We start from the raw sequence: 16,556 nt of genomic DNA on the forward strand, positions 1-16,556 counted from the left end.
TGTCTGGTAAGCAACGCACAGCTGGTGATGCGTCTATTCCGAAGAGGTGCGAGGCTGCGCTGCAGAATCTGGTGTCGTCCGCTGCTGTCGACGAGAGATACGAGGGCCTGTGCTGAGGTTCTGCCGCGCAGCGGCGGTTCCAAAGGCGATGCAAGTCTTTGTGACAGGTCCAATCCATCCAGCAACGGTGATGCCGGTTCTGCTCAGGTATGTGCCGCTCAGCAGAGGAGATGCATCGGTGTTGAGCCGCTCAGTAGAGAAGATGCATTGGCTAACGGGAATGAGCTGCTCAGCAGAGAAGATGCATTGGTTCAGCTGGCAAGCACCTTATGACTACTTCCAGAGGTCCAGGATTGGGATGGCACCACTTGGCAAGGTAGACTCACAGATGGCAAAGTCCAGGTGCAGAAGAAAGGTTGTTGGAAGCAGTTATGTCCCTGAGGAGTGAGATCCAAAGGCCAGCTAACTAGCCCTTGGTGTAACTGGGTTCAATAGATGCAGGTCCAGTCCTGCTCACCAAGGTAAGAGGGCAGCAGGTCCGCACAGCAGGGCAGCAGTTCATACAGTTCCTTCAGAGCAGCAGTCCAGCAGAGTGGCAGTCCTTTCAGCAGCACAGCAGGCCTTCTTCCTGGCACAGTATCCATAGGTCCAGAAGTGTGCTGAATTGGTGGTTTCTGAAGTCCTTCTTTTATACACAGTTGTGCCTTTGAAGTGGGGGAGATGCATCTAGAGGCATACCTTTGAAGTGCACCGATGCCCTTCCTCCCTGGCTCTAGACTAACTACAGGGGGTATGCAGCTCTTTGGATGAGACAGGACACGGCCTATTCAGGTGTAAGTGAGGCTGGGCCTAGCTCTTCCCTCACATCCTGCGAGTGATGGCTCATTCAGTCACACCAAAGCTCACATTGTGTGTGGCTATCTAGGTGGAATACACAATGCCCAACTGCCAATTACACCCAGTCATGTGACCAGGGACGGGCTGCTGGTGGCAAGTTGCTAAGGCAAGAAAATGCCAACTTCCTAAAAGTACCATTTTCAGAATGGTAATTTAAAATCCGACTTTAGGATTTTAAATTGGGATTCTAGAAACACCAAACATGATTCGGTTATCTCTTCTCATTTGGAAATTACACATATAAAATATAATGAGGCAACTGAAAAGTTCTCCTATGGAAGACATAGGTGTTGCAGTAGTGAAAAACAAATTTAGGAGTTTTTCACTACCATGACATATAAAACTTAAAAGTACATGTCCCACCTTTTTTTTTTTTTTAAATGTTTGGGCCTGGCAGGTTTAAAAAAAAAAAAAAACTCTCCTCTCCTCCATCTGCAGCCTGTCCCTATGTAATCAATAATGGTTCTGTATTGTTCGATCAATTTAAATCACTACAATGTGCATCATTTCACATATATAGAATATAAAAGAGAAAAAGAAATGAAGGTAAAGAGCTTTTTGGGTTTGTGACAGATGTGCATACTCCAGCTGGAGTGGCAGAGTTCGCTAAAATTGATAGAAATCGTAGAACAGTGATCCAATCTGGAACAAGGTGATAGTGTGTAATGGTGTCAGCAGCGTCTAGAGTTCTAGTCTTCTTACCCTTTGGGTGAACCCTTTTAACCCAGTGAGTAAGTGTTGATTTACCGTGCAAAATTAATAACACCTTTATATTTACAGTCCCAGCATTGATTTCAAATAACATTTTAAAACCACATAAAAAGGTATTTTTTACCATTTTGGTGCATGAGTTGGCTTTTCTGGCGTGCTTGTTTGATCTTGTAATCTCAAACTTATTGAATTCCTTGTGTTCCTGGAGCGTCTTGCATTGTGTGGAGCTTCTTGCATTGAGTTGTGACTGCCTTTGTTGTATATAATTCCTTCGGTTTAATGTGTAAGTGGTATGGATGGGCGTGAGTGACCCGCATCTGAGTGATTCCGGGTCCGCCCCCTAGGTCTTGTTTGAGATCTTCTAAGAGTGCTTCTAGTGCACCGGAAGGGGGACAGTGCTTGTTGCTATAGTGTTTGACTCATTAGATGTGATCCACTCAGTGAGTTTTAGGCAGAGTTTTGTGGACTATTTTATTCTGTCTGTCTCCCTCTCCGTCTCTGTCTCTGTCTCTGTCTCTGTCTCTGTCTCTGTCTCTGTCTGTCTCTCTCTGTCTCTGTCTCTGTCTCTGTCTCTCTCTCTCTGTCTCTCTCATGGCACAACCAGTGCTGCAGTCCCACTTGTAGCATTTAATTTACAGGCCCTGGGCACATGTGTTTACAGGCCCTTGGAGTTTTTAAAGTAAATGGGTATAACCCAATGTTACCATGCTTTGAGCAGAGAGCACAAGTACATAGGTACTGGTTAGCAGTGGTACAGTGCGCAGAGTCCTGAGGCCAGCAAAACTAAGTCAGCAAAGCAGGAGGTCTGAAGGCAAAAAGTTAAGAGGATCTACCCCAAGGATGCCAGGTCTAACACCCCAGTTATCCTAAACCTACCGTTGTGATGCCCAGGCTATTTACAGTCTTGGTTACAGCCAAAATATATGGGCAGTGGATATTTTGATACCAGTGATGATGCAGCAGCAAAATGGCTCTTTTTAACACACTGTTGGAGTATTGTGGCAACTCTATATGGTTAAGTAAATTGGAGTAAATTTCATGAACAAATCATGTAATTTAACCTACAGGGCTGCAAACACAAGCATATTAAGAAAGAAATGTATTAAGCATAAGATCAAAAAAGTTGAAGATTGATGGAAGTTCATTCTCTGTCCAGACAGCCAATCTTTGGAACCAGATATTTGCAAGAATTATAGGAATTGACACTCATTGAGTTCCCGGGTACAATACAAGTTTATCACTTTTCATCCTTGCTGGTAATCCTGAATGTCTATTCTCACACTTATGCACAGTGACGTACACCCACCATCTTTGAAGCATGTGTTTAATCTCACAACATCTTTATACAACATCTCCAATATAGGACATAATATATGCAAAATACTTGCAAACCTACAATTCCATAGGGTGCCAAGGAACCCGACGAAGAACGGAACAGTTTGTGGCCACCTCAGGGACTTCGTAGTACTTACAAAGTACTTACAAATCCTGTAATATAATGCAAATAATTAAAGATTAATCTGTAACATAAAGTAGCAGCAGTTTCTATTTGAAAGGGCATTACTGAATGTGGGTCTAGAATTGGTACCTAGCACTGAACAGTTAAATGACCAGTTCTACATTGATAATCATTTACCATCTGTGTAATAAACTTCAATATTTATGATGTGCATTTGATTATGTCTGCAATAACCATCTTCAAGATTCACATTTGATTATGTCTGCAATAACCATCTTCAAGATTCATCTATTTTTTTGTGGTTTACTGCAAATTGGTGTCATTAGAAAATGTTTGTATTTGGAGATATTTCACTAAATGAATTTAAGTTAAGTGTTCACTTGTATTCTAAAATTGACACGCATTGCTAAATAATACACAAATGAAATGGACTATGTTTACTAAATACTTTATATTTTATATTATACTGGTTCAGTCTAATGTTCTTGTTTTGTGTTGTAGGGTGCGCCAACGCCAAAGAGAATAGAATATCCCCTGAAGGCTCACCAGAAGGTAGCAATCATGAGAAACATTGAGAAGATGTTGGGAGAGGCATTGGGAAACCCAAAAGAGGTACGGTAAAATCTTACTGGTGTTTTGAGATTCTAGGAGAAATTAAGTATGATGTTTTGCTGTATCAGTGAGGTGAATGTGTTCTTTAGGATCACATACATCTAGATATGGAAATGCTGAACATCACTACATCTAAGTAAGCAGCGTAGCTCTTTTAGTAACAAAGGGCCTGATTAGGATGGTGGGTGGACTTTCGTCCGCCTGCCACCCTGTCACTAACGGCACCGCCCGACAGGCTGTCGGCGGTCCCGCATTAGGATGCGATCACCACCACAGCGGTTGCAATACCTATATTTTGCATTGCGGCTGGTGCTGCTGGCTGTAGCACCGCCGCAATGCAAAATAGGGACACCACAGATATCGCTGCACTACGTGGCAGGCACCATGTGGTGCCTGCCACATGGTGCAGAGATCTGTAGTGCCCACAGCCTTGGGCCAGGGGGGAAGGGGGGCCCGCTACGGGCCCCCAAAGACCTTTCCACCTGTTTTTTCATGGCGAGTCAACTGCCATGAACAGGCTGGCGGAAAGGGATATCGTAATCCCTACAGCAGTGCCTGGTTGGCACCTCCACCATTGTAGGGAATGCGAGTCCCTCCACCGCACCGGCTGGCTCAAGGAGCTCGTTGGATGCGTGACGGTCGGGCCTTCCGCCCACCATCCTTATGCCCGCCATTATATGTCGGGCGGAAAACATGTAAACTATGGCGGTGAGACCGCCACCGACGGCCTGTTGTGGCGGTCTCACCGTCATCGTACTCTGCCCCAAAGTAACTCCATTTGTTGAAAAACAAAACTGTCCGTGTTTTGAGTCTTTGATATAAAATCGATAATGATGTTTATACTCTGCTCTTCTTACTTGGTGGCTGGAAGATCTAACAGAAATATAGCAATGTATCCCTGATGCCACTACGCTACCATGCAGCGGTAACATGAAATAGAGGCATCTTGGAAGGGGTGGAGGGTGTAATGTGGTGTTACAGCTGGGCTCATTACACAGGGAAATGGTGAGAAGGTAAGATCTGGATTCTCATAAATGGAAGAGAGAAAGTTAGCTAAGTGCTTTAATTTTTTGTGGTACAGCTCATGCAGGGTTTAAGCTACATAGAAGGGCTTGTGGAGAACAGACGGATTCTGAATGCAAGTTCTTCTGAGAAGGTTAGATTGAGAAAAATTGATTTGTGGGCCAACCCAGGAGTTCAGCTTCTCATACTTGTAAGCGCTGTGTATGCACAGTAAAATAGCATGTGAAAAGGTAGAGGGGTCTTGTAAACTGAATTAGAGAATAAGGGCTTATTTGAAAAGCCTTGAATAATTTTGCTGCAGCGTCCCATGTTCTTCCTTGTCATTCCAAATCTGTTTAAATACAGCTACCTAGGAAATGGGGTTTAAAAAAGGTAAGATTATAGAACCACGTTGCCCCCCCCCCACACACACACGCTAAATTGCATAGTTGACAATGTCCTTTATTTTTAGGTCGTAACTGTAACCTTTGGTTTATTGAACAACATATAGATACTGTTGCCCTAAAGTCCTAAGTGTAAGGAGAGCCAGTGGGTTTGTAGTGGCTACTGCCAAACTATGTAACTCAAGGCCTCTGAAGCTAAAATGTATCCGCAACCTACTTGCCTTTCGTAAGGCTCTCAGAACATGGTTGTTTACCAACTAAAAGGGTTCTCATCTCTGCTTTTCATCGGCTACCTTATTCTTATGCTGGTTAAATTATTGCCTCTACTGTTCTATCTACCTGAGGGTTTTAGTGCCTAGGCACCCATGTAGAGCGCTTTATAAATTGTAATTTCATTTCATTATTATTCACTGCCACATCTGTACAGATTATTTGACACCGGAAACAAAGCAGACATACCACTAGAGACCATGTTAACTCTCCTGAAGTGCCTTTTTAATTCCCATTTAGTGTCATTATATGCATACTTATTTGAAATGACCTGTGTAAATACATATTTTCTTGCCGGGTTGAAATGTCTGTATTAACCTTTACAGATTTTCCTTATTTTGAGTTATGTTTGAGCACAAATTGACAGTCTTTCGAAGCTAGGTCCCCATGCAATTGTCACTCTTTTCTCCAAGGACCTGGTGCTGATCCAGAAGTGCTAGACCACTATAAGAATTACTAGTGCCGTCCCCGAAAGATGTATCATCAGCCAACCATGAGGACTACTACCTTTTTTCCTATTCGTTTTCTAAGCCCCACGTAGATTCTTATTATATCTTGAGGGATACTTAAAAAGTTGTTGATAGGTTTCTTCTGGATGGCAAAAATCTTTTCTCTTCTTTGAAGTCGACAAGTAGTTGTGGTCTTTGGCGGAATCACAAAGTGCTAATGAACCAGAGGGGGTTTTAATGAAATATGACATTGGCTGCAGAGGCAGGTCAAGTAGTGGATGATTATAATAGTACTCCCTTTACCAGTTTTCATCTGCCACTTATGGACTAATAAGCACTTGGCTTGAACAAGATATCTTTGCAATCCCTAAGTAGAAAGCTGGGGTTTCTTTGCTTTGCTTAAGAAGATTTCACTGATCTGATTAAAAAAATAATAATAATAATAATAAATCTAATTGAAGGTCAGTCCCAACCTTAGTTCTACTTTTCTTCGTTGTTCTTAGCCTGAAAGCTAGTCAAAAATAAGCTCTGCTCACACTACAAAGCTGTGTTGGTTGCTCATGCCATTGTGGTCTATATTTCCTGCTTTCTTTATTTACAGCTCTTGCCTACTCTGGGGAGGGAAAGTCTTACTATTATTTTCAGCATTTGACCATTTATAAATATCTCATGTTGAAGATTGAACTGTCCCTTGTCAATAAAATACTAGTGCTTCATCGGTATCTTCATAAAGTGTATATACAGATGTCGCTCCAGCTGGACAAAACTATTGGAATTGAATTAGTTTTGTTTTAGATCCTATGTCCTTCAGTCAGCTTTCTATATGTACTGCAGGAACATTTGCCAGTGTGCTGCATCTGGAGTACCTTGCCTGTTGTAAAGCAGCAGTTTATTTTTTTTTACCTCGAGTCTAGTTCCAAATAACCTTTTCTTTAATTGTTCTCTTTTGAAAAAAGCATGTATAGTTTGAAAAGCAGTTCTACCAGTTGTATACCGAAACTCATTTTTCCTCATTTGCCCTAAACTTCTGCCACACCTGTGCCGCTGCATTGTTGCATGGCAGTGTTGCTGTGTTGGTGTGGATGTCTGTGGTCCGGTCCTGCCGTCCTCGTGTGGCCTTCTGGATGGTGGTGGCCCTGGGAAGGTTTCTTCTATGTGGTGACAGAGGAACCCACTGTGTTGAATATAGTGGTGCTTTGCCAATTTCAGCTGCTCTCGAGTGCGGACCTTAATCTGCAACGCTACACCAGGCCGCGTTGACTCCTCCTTAGCAGCTCTGCCCTACTTTAAAGTTTCATCATATGTTGGGAAGGTGGGTTTCAGTCCTACTGTCTTACCTTCAAATCAAATTTTATTCCATTCAGCAATTTTTAAAAGTTTCTAGAAGAAAGGCTTATTTACTTTGCTGGGTCCTTTAATTCTACTCTATCTTTAACTTTGGGTCCATGTCTTCTTTTTGTGATCCATGAGTGGTAGTTACTAATTTCAAATGCAGGTTTTCATCTTCGTTATTTTTTTCCTTCCAGGTCTCCGTTTGTTTAAGAGAACCATTCAGGGCCGTCCTTTGTCACAGATGTGTTTGAATTCTCTTCACTTGTTGCTCATTCTGAATACCTCTGAATTCTTCACCTTCAAGAAAACAGACGCGCTGTCCAGACATTTTTTTTCTTGAACCTTGGGTTCTTCCTTTTGGAAGAATAAGTCACTCAGTTCTTGTTTCTTCTTTCGATCAGGAGATGGTATTTCTACCCAGGACTGGATAGTGGCAGACAGAAATAAAAGGCCATGCTACATTAGCAGAAGAACCGATCTGTCGCATTTTTAAGACCGCCTCTTGACATACGAACTAGAGAGAAAAAGTTGATTTACTTGGGTATTTTTATCTTATGGTTGTTGCTTTTACCTCTGATTTAGGAGTGGTCTGTGTCTTATACTCAGGATATTCTGTGTTCAATTTTAATGACGATGTGCATAGTGGTGAACTGATTGTTACATGGTAAGTAACTTTCTTAACATAACTTGTATTTGTAAAGCGCACGTTCACCCGGAGGTATCTTGGCGCCGAATAACAGATGTTTATTGTTACCCAACTCAATGGTACTCATTTTATCGACCTCAGATGGATGAAAGGCTGAGTGGACCCGCAGGGATTTGAACCTGTGGCCATGAGGTCGAACACAGGCCTCTGTAGTGGACGCATTAGTCTACTGAGCCACCATCAGTATTTTGTGATAAGAATGTATTTAATGTAACGTGAGTGCTCACTCCTCTCGCCAATTTTGCAGAATTTGACTTGGGTACGTCTCATCTTTTTGTGTCTTAAATTAAGCTTTTTAATGTTTATTTTCTCTGAATACATCCCGATGACTCACAAAACCTATTTAACTGGACAGTGGCATTTAAGTGATGAGGAGCTCAAAATTGCCAAATAGTGTAGAACAAAAGTAGATTTCTTTTGAAAACTTAAAGGGTTTTGGGTGTAGCTAACAATATATTTGACTGTAACCAGAGCTCATATAATCACACAAAAGCAGTGTGGGGGAGGGACTTTACTTCTGACCCTTTCCTCTGTCTATTTTAGAAGCATTTGATCGGGCAGCATGCTTTTGAAATAGTTAATTGCTCCTAACAAATATTTGTAATTCAGGTCATGTATCAAGTTCAGTAGGAAGGGGCACTGCAGGGTGTAATCCCGTAACTAATACAATGGGTTGGGGGCATCCCTTAAAACTAAAGAAAACGTGACACACACCATAGGAAAAGGCATTATTTTGTTCAATCTGGCAAATCCTTTTTAAACTGTGATCTAGTTAAGCGGGGTCTATAGAGGTGTGATTGTCACTTTTAAATTTGTAATTTCACGTTTAGTATTGCTGTTTGTAAATAAATGTTTTAATTCTTCTTTAACTAAAAACACTTTATTACACGTTACTCTGATCTTTGCACAGTTTGAAGTTTCTAACACCTAAAGCAAGATTTCGAATTGCTCTACCTTGCTTCTTTGTGTGTCCAGTGCCAAGGGAGTTTACTTCGGGCTGAGTTTGGGTCCAGCAGTAAACTGGTACAATGATTCTTGAAGATAGGCTCCATTTGTTAAAGTTGGACCACAGTGATCCTTGAGAATGTTAAATAGATGCACGAGTGCAAGGGATAAGTGATTAAAAGAATGGGTGAGTTATTGAGTGCATGGACAGATAGATGAGTGATTGCATTGATGGAAGAATTGAAGCACTTAAAGCCAGACCCTTTGGCTTCGTTAGTGCTTGTTTAGTTTTCTTGTTTTGTACTTTCTGATCATTTGTTACACAGTTGATGGCTGTCCCTCTGGCAGGCAGCACAAACCTTAATTTAACATGTTTTCTACCACTTGCTAGATGTATTTGGCACCATGTTAACAGCAAACCTTAGATTGTAATAGACCGCAGATTCCTGGCATTAGGCAACTTCTATATTCTGTGGATCACGGAGAGCCATTCTCATAAAGCCTGGATTTAAAATCAGTTTTTTTAATTCTCTGACTTTAGAGCAGTGAAACACAAACTCTGATCTGCTGCCTTTCCATAGTTATCACAGATCTGAAAGAGGAAGTGAGACTGAGATATGTTGTTGAACATTCAACCAGAGTTTCTTCCATCAGCCACAGGTCTCTGAAGTATTTCCGGTTCGCTCTTTCATTTGAAGTGAAGATCAAAGGCTTTATATCTGTGAAAGGGAGGAAAAGACTAAAGGGTGATGGGAAAGTGTGGCAGCACTTGATATATTGTTTTATTGCATCTTTAAAATGCCTCATTTAATTAAACACGCACCACTGACTTCAGTGTGAATATTGAAAGTTGTTAGATTGAAAAACAAATATATACATTACTATGGCTAATTTTAATGATTTTCAGTCTATTCACACCATGTGGTTTACATCGCCATCTGCTGCTAACTTAAAAAGTTACTTAACTGTAACTATTGATTTGCAACTTGTAGTGCTATAGTCACATGTGCTCTGCCGTTGTCCCTGGATGCTAGTATGCAACTGAATATCTGATACTGCAATATTTTTCCATGGTGTCATATGTTCTTACTCAAGTTAATGGACATGCTAAGGCTTTGCATCTATATACTAGCAGTTACCAGAAGTGTAGAAACCCAAACTGAGGTGGTCTGTCCTGGGGCAATGTGGGTTTCATAGAAGTGCTTCTTCGAAGAAAAACAAGTTGCAACATCCAAACTTAACACTAGATGTCAGGAGTGTGCACAACATATGAATCTACAACACTACCCCGGTGCAAACAGAAACTTTTTCCTTTCCCTCATGGTTTGATTTGTTCTCTTACAATATGAAATGTTTATTGCTCTACTTTGTATGAGTGTCTGCCTCAACATAAGTGCCTCCAAGTTATACAGAATTTAGCAGACTCACAGAGGAGAATGCAGTTCACTGTTGTGTTGCCTTCATTGACTGAAGAGCATCTTTAAGTCTATATTGCTGATCATGGACATAAGCCAGTCTGTGCTGAAGAACCAACCTACATCTATAACAAATTCGGACCTGTGGTAGAATGTTGTTTTCCTCCGATTATATCTGATTTAGCTTTCTTTTTTTTTTTTTCTTTCCTATTACAGGTTGGCCCATTGTTAAACACCATGATTAAGGGGCGTTATGAGGAGCAGTTGAGCTAACCGGATTACTGACTTGTGTAACTATTGTGGCTGCCGCAACCTCAGTCTCTGACTGTTTCTTCGTTTGAGGAACCTTGTGAAGGAGTTACTGGATCAAATGAAGATGTGCACCAATACTGTACTCATTTACCAATACAAGACTTGACGGAGTGCCTGGTTTTCCAACTTCAAGTGATCTAAAGAAGAGCAACTGGCCTTTCTCCTTGTTTTTTCGGCTGTTAGACTCAAGGCTGAAGATGCAAAGTTAATTGACACTCCAAAGAGTTTGTGGGCCTGTTACTGCTTCCATAGAAGGGCTCAGAGATTCTGGCAATTTGAATGTTTTTATGTTTAATTTAATTGAGACGTTTTTAATTCATTTGTTTATCCTTTTCTGTTTGAAATCCAGCTATGTTTTTTTTACTATTCCATGTTTGTTAACCAGTCTAATTTGTACCTGAAAGTGATAAAACCGTTGATGGCCATTAGTTAATCTAAAGTGGGCTGGACTGCCTTCTAAACATGATTAACGCTTTGGCTATTTCTGGGTTCTTTGGTGTCGATACCTTCGAGAAAATGGTTGGAATTGTAATGAAAGCAGAGGGTGGTTAAAATAAAGATTGCTTCGCCGCCATCTTTCCTACCCTTTGGCATGCAGCCTGCAACTCCGTAGTAATTTTGGGGTATAGAATATACCAAGAGAGGAGATGGCAGGGCGGTAGAATAGAAACCTTTTTACACCTGGAACATGGTTGAAGCACAAGACTGTAATGCGTGTGTATGTGCCAGAGCACATACAATATACGCATATTCTACATGTAAAAAGGCACTTCTGATATGCTCATCACCTCGGAAAGATCTAGTCCTGTTTTTTGTATTTCTAGAGCCGATGCAGAGATGGGCCTTTTTGGATACGAAATGTGTCTGGAAAATCTGAAAGAAAATATTATGACACCGACCACGGTTGTCTGTGACACAAGCCTGAAGATCACAGAGAAGTAGGCAGGGCTGTCAATAAAGAAAGTGGTTGGTACCCGTTGGCTATGCATCGGTAAAAACATAATTTTAGTGTTGTGAGCTGTGCTATGCCTGCCTACGTCATTTTCACATTGAGGGTGAATTTGTTTTGTATTGCAGCATGATATAGTGTAAACAGTGCCTCACACTTCCAGCCTTGATTATATACTCATGCCTGCTTAAGGAAATGCCTGGAGTGTAAGGTGAAGGCCGAATTTCTCTCCAAAGGGCTGTCTTTGCCTTTGAACCTGTGGGATAAAGATACAAGGAGGAAGTGTCAACGACTTGCAATACTGTGCAATTATTTTTAAATGTTGCTCTACAATGAATTTCTATTTATTTTTCTCGAGGCTCTGTTTACTTTTGTGACTCGCTAGAGAACCTTTTTTTAAGTAATGCCTCATAAAAACAAGGTATTAAAACATGCATGATTTTTTAAAATAGCATTAATATGCCTGAGACGTGTTTTTTTACACCTTGTGTCAGAATCTGGTATTGGCATAAGATAAATACTAAATATAGTAGCATTTCGGTGGTTAGAAATGTGTTCTGTGAAAATAAAAATTGCTGTGTGGATTCTACTAGTCCAGAGTGCACAGAAGCCAATCCCTTTGGAGATCTTTTACAATGTAGGTTACAACACCCCCCCCCCCCCCCCCCGTCTGTATAATGCCAACCATGTGCCCCTTTAAAGGGAGGACATGCAAGTCCGGGGAAGTGGCTTTTTGCAGGGTGGGTGGGTTTCAGGTGGATTTATACCTGCTTTGTTATTCAAACCCGATCTTTTCCTGCTCTCTCATTTCTGTTATATGTGGCAATGCATATCACTCTCTGTGATGGATACGCAGAGGACACATTATTGTTAACCTACAGGTACCTACTATTAGTGTTCAGACGTGTGTACAAGCTTGTTTCTGCATTCTCGATGGGTATTTGCCTGAGATTAAGTCTAGCGATTCTTCTCAATATCAATTGATAGATTTTCTTCCCTGAATTTAATTATTCTCTTATTTTTCAGCATACTTGGTCAGTACTCCCACTTTGTGTTCTTCATGCTGAGATCTTAACAGTCGTTTGTGTTCTGAAGCTAGTTCCGATGTCAGACTTTTGTATTCACGTTTTTGTTGCTATTTCATTTTTCTCTGGCTGGTTATGCGGATTGGCTTACATTGGGAATTTTGCATCTACGTTTTTAGGTTCTTAATCTGTGACGCAATTATTTTGGTTTTACTTGCTTTAGTTTTGAAACCTTTTATTTATTAAAGTTTTTTCATCCATTTAGTTGCATACAGTATGTTCCTTCAGAGATTGCAAGACTGGTAGTGTTTTTTGCGAGTATGCAGTTAATGTTTTATTTTCCTAGACTCCAAATACAGGCGCTAGAAAACAATGTTAATGCAGAGTTGGAATTCATGCCATGAGAAGATGAAAGGTTTGAGTGCAAAAAAAATGCTATTAGCTTTGTCAGCTAACCATGTTTTTTTTGCGCTTTGATAAAGATGAACCTATGTTTAAACATGTTTACTTATGTGATGTACACAAAAGGCACCATTTTAAAATGAAATGTAGTTTGGCTAGATGTCAAGAAGCGCAAACATGCCAACATATTTATCTTTTATACAAACACGGAAGCCCTGAGTTCTGAGGAACTTGCGTTTAGATTAGCACAACACATGATCTTCCTCTGGATAATTGTTTGCACCTTTTGTCCCTCTTAATTATGGTGAGGTGTCAGACAACATTTGTTGGAATGTTGACTTTGATTGTAATGCTAACCAGGGTAGAGGACTAAAAGTCAGATACTTTCGCAGTGTATTTTTATCATATTTAAATATTTTCTACACAAGTTTATTGTACAAAGTTATAATGAACACAATGAAGTTTTAATAAGATGTTACTAAATCTGTTCCTGAGCCACCTGAGTTTAATGGGAGCTTCATAAAGTGCATGTAGAATTCTAGATGCGAACGCCTTTTTTGATAGACTCCCTTTGGATTGCGGACGGTAGAACATAATCGATATCATGTGTAACTTTGAGATGTGATAACGACAATTTTATTTCTTTTTTTACATTTGCAATTTCCAAATGAAGGCCCTTTAACAATTGGATTTCAAAATGTGTGTTGACTCCTGTATAAATACTGGTTAATGTTATTAAATACGTAAATGAGGAATGATGTAATTATTGCTAGATTATTACAGTGGGTGTCAAAACCGAACTAGAACAGTGGTCATAGTTTGTACCGGTGGGGCCCTTAAACCCTTGTATGTTTTTAAAAAAATTATTTATTAATATTTTGTCAGATACAAATGACATATAACATAAAACATAACACATACATAAAACATTAAAACATGCACTTTGCATCGCTTGTTGAAAAAAACAGGGCAGCCCACGTTGGCTATGTTCGTTATTGTACAGTTATCTGTTTTGGCTGCCCCCCACCCACTGTCCTCGTATGGGTCACAGAAAGCACAGAGAGGGACAGGGAAAAGGAACCAGAGCAGAGAGAGAGAAGAGATATCTCATAAAGGGAGAGTCAGCCTGCTCGCTCTGTCCAATGTGGGTTACTACCCGGGTCGTTATACTAGGCCTTTTCAAGGCGGGTTATTGTCTAGGTATTGTCCAGGGATGCCCACATTTTCCTGCCGGGCTGCCTCCACGGTGAGTCTCGTAGGGCCACTGTATCTGCTCCTCTGAGGTACGTCACCCAGTTGAGCCATCCCTTGAACGATGCCTTGGGGGTGTCTTTCCATTTATTGAGTACCATTTTTACCCCTGCTGTTAGTAGGAGATGGAGTAAGTCTCGGTCTTGTGAGTCTGCATCGGTCCTAACAAAGGCAGTTACCAGGGTGGCAAACTCCATTTTAAGAGTACATCTTAACATGTTGTTTATAAAGGCGAAGATCTTCTCCCAGTATAAATTGACTTTGGGACAGTAATATATGAGATGGGCCAGATCCCCCCCCTTCCCTTGTTACAATTCCAGCACTGGTCATTGGCGTTCTGTCCCAGGGTCGCCAGGCGAGCTGGGGTCCAGTATATTTTGTGTAGTGTCCAGAACTTTGTCTGAGCTAGTACCGGGGAAATCTTACTTTGAGTGGGGGAGAACCATAGCATATGGGTCTTGTTTTCGCTAAGTGTGTCTCCAAGCCAGGATTCCCAGTATTTGCGTGTCTTTTCATTAGGTTTGGTTGAGCTGGGCCGTAGGAGTCTATAGAGGTGTGATACCTGGTGGCCTATTTTATTGAGGTTGGTCCTATATTGGATGATTGACGGCTTGGTATCGGAAAGTCTCGCTTTGGTAAGAGCGGTTTTGATTTTTAGGAACTTATAAAGTTCTATATCTGGTAAATTATGTTTGCTTTTTAGCATATTGAAAGTGGTGGGATTCCCTCCCTCTTCGAGTTGTATAGGGTGTGAAATCCCCGTTCTTCCCCACGAATCCATAGAGAGCGGTTTGCCCCTTTATTTTATCTTAGTGTTTGCCCACAGAGATTCCTATCTCAAGTTTTTTTATGCTGTGTTCCATCTTCTGGTCTACCTTCAGTAGGGCGTTTCTGGTATTTTTGAGTATTGGGTTTGCTACTAGCATGTGTTTATTGGCTGTTAGTAGGGCTAAGGGTTCAAGATTGTTTTGTATGGCTCTCTCTAGTCTCAGCCAAACTGGTGTGTACTCCTGGTCGGGCAGGATCCAATAACTCCCATTTTGACAAGAAGGCCATTTGGAAGGGTTTAAAATCCGCTAGGTTTAACGCGCCCCTCCCCCCGTTTTTTCCCCAATCGTAATTTCTTAAGGCTTATCCTTGCTTTTTTGTCTCGCCAGATTAATTTATTCAGCATCTTATCTATTTTGCGATGAGTCGTCCGTGAGTATTAGAGGGAGCATATTTACCAGGTAGTTGACCATTGGGGTGACCATCATCTTTACTGTCTCTATCCTCCCTCACCAAGTAATGAATTTAGGTGACCAGCCCTCCAACAGCGTCTTTATCTTGTCCAGCATTAGTTTTTCATTTTGTTCCAGTGTGTTTTGAAGGTCATTCCCAAAGTATATACCCAGGTGTTTAATGAAACTAGTTTGCCAGGCGAGGCCCGAGTCCCCCAGTATGTCTTTTGTGGTGTGTATGTTGAGCGGTTTGCATTCTGACTCGTCTTTGTTGAGTTTATAGCCGGAGAGGGCCGAATACTTATCTATGGATTCCATGAGGGCCGTGATAGAGGATGTAGGGCTGTCTGTGACAACGAGAATGTCATCCGCGTATGCGGCTAGTTTGATTGTGACCTCCTTGATGGTGACCCCTTTCATTTCTTCCTTTGCCTTGATGTCCTTAATCAGAGGCTCTAGAACTAGTAGGAACATCGAGGGGGACAGGGGGCAACCTAGCCTTGTCCCTCGCTGCAGGGTGAAAGGCTCTGAGACCGCCCCATTGACTACTGTGCGAGCCATGGGTTTTTCGTATACTGCTATTACTTTCCGCGTGAAAGAGTTTCCCAAGTTGAAGGTCCGCATGCACTGTTCTAGGAAATGCCACGATACCCTATCGAACGCCTTCTCCACGTCTAGTGTGATGGTCACCGCTGATTCGTCGGACTTGGCAGCTCTGTCTAAAATATGGCATAGGAGTCTGGTGTTATCGTGTGACGTGTGTCTTGAGGAAGCCAACTTGTGTGTTACTTATAAGTTGTGGTAGTACCTTATTAAGCCTTGATGCCAGAATTTTTGCATATATCTTGCAATCACCGTTAATCAGCGAGATAGGCCTGTAATTTTGGGGCAACTGGGTGTTTTTGCCTTCCTTGGGGATGACTATAATATTGGCTTCGGACATGGTATGTGAGACCATCCCGGCCCCCTCGCAGTAGTTAAATACTTTTTTTATAGTGGGTTGTAAGTGAGTTAAGAAAGTCTTATAGAAGGTTGCTGTGTATCTGTCTGGCCCGGGTGCCTTGTTAGCTTTAAGGGACTTAACTGCCATCTCAATTTCAGCTGAGCTTATCTCCTTTCCTAGGGTGTGAGCTTCTTCTGGTGTTATCTTTGGGAGGTTTAGTCTGTTTAGGTACTCGGTGCATCCATTTTTGTC

At 41.4% G+C, this 16,556-nt stretch overlaps 1 protein-coding gene across 1 annotated transcript in view; it reads left to right on the top strand.

The window, feature by feature from the left end:
- HIF1AN (hypoxia inducible factor 1 subunit alpha inhibitor) overlaps nt 1-13,645 on the top strand; it is a 157,513-nt gene extending 143,868 nt beyond the window's left edge. Inside the window, exons 7-8 of the mRNA XM_085603891.1 lie at nt 3,569-3,679; nt 10,419-13,645. Of these exons, the coding sequence (XP_085460017.1) occupies nt 3,569-3,679; nt 10,419-10,475 (168 nt within the window). The 3' untranslated portion in view covers nt 10,476-13,645. The remainder of the gene's footprint in view (nt 1-3,568; nt 3,680-10,418) is intronic.
- Nucleotides 13,646-16,556: the final 2,911 nt, after the last annotated feature.

This window comes from Triturus cristatus, chromosome 1_2 (genome assembly GCF_964204655.1).
Source record: "Triturus cristatus chromosome 1_2, aTriCri1.1, whole genome shotgun sequence".
NCBI classification, from domain to species: domain Eukaryota; kingdom Metazoa; phylum Chordata; class Amphibia; order Caudata; family Salamandridae; genus Triturus; species Triturus cristatus.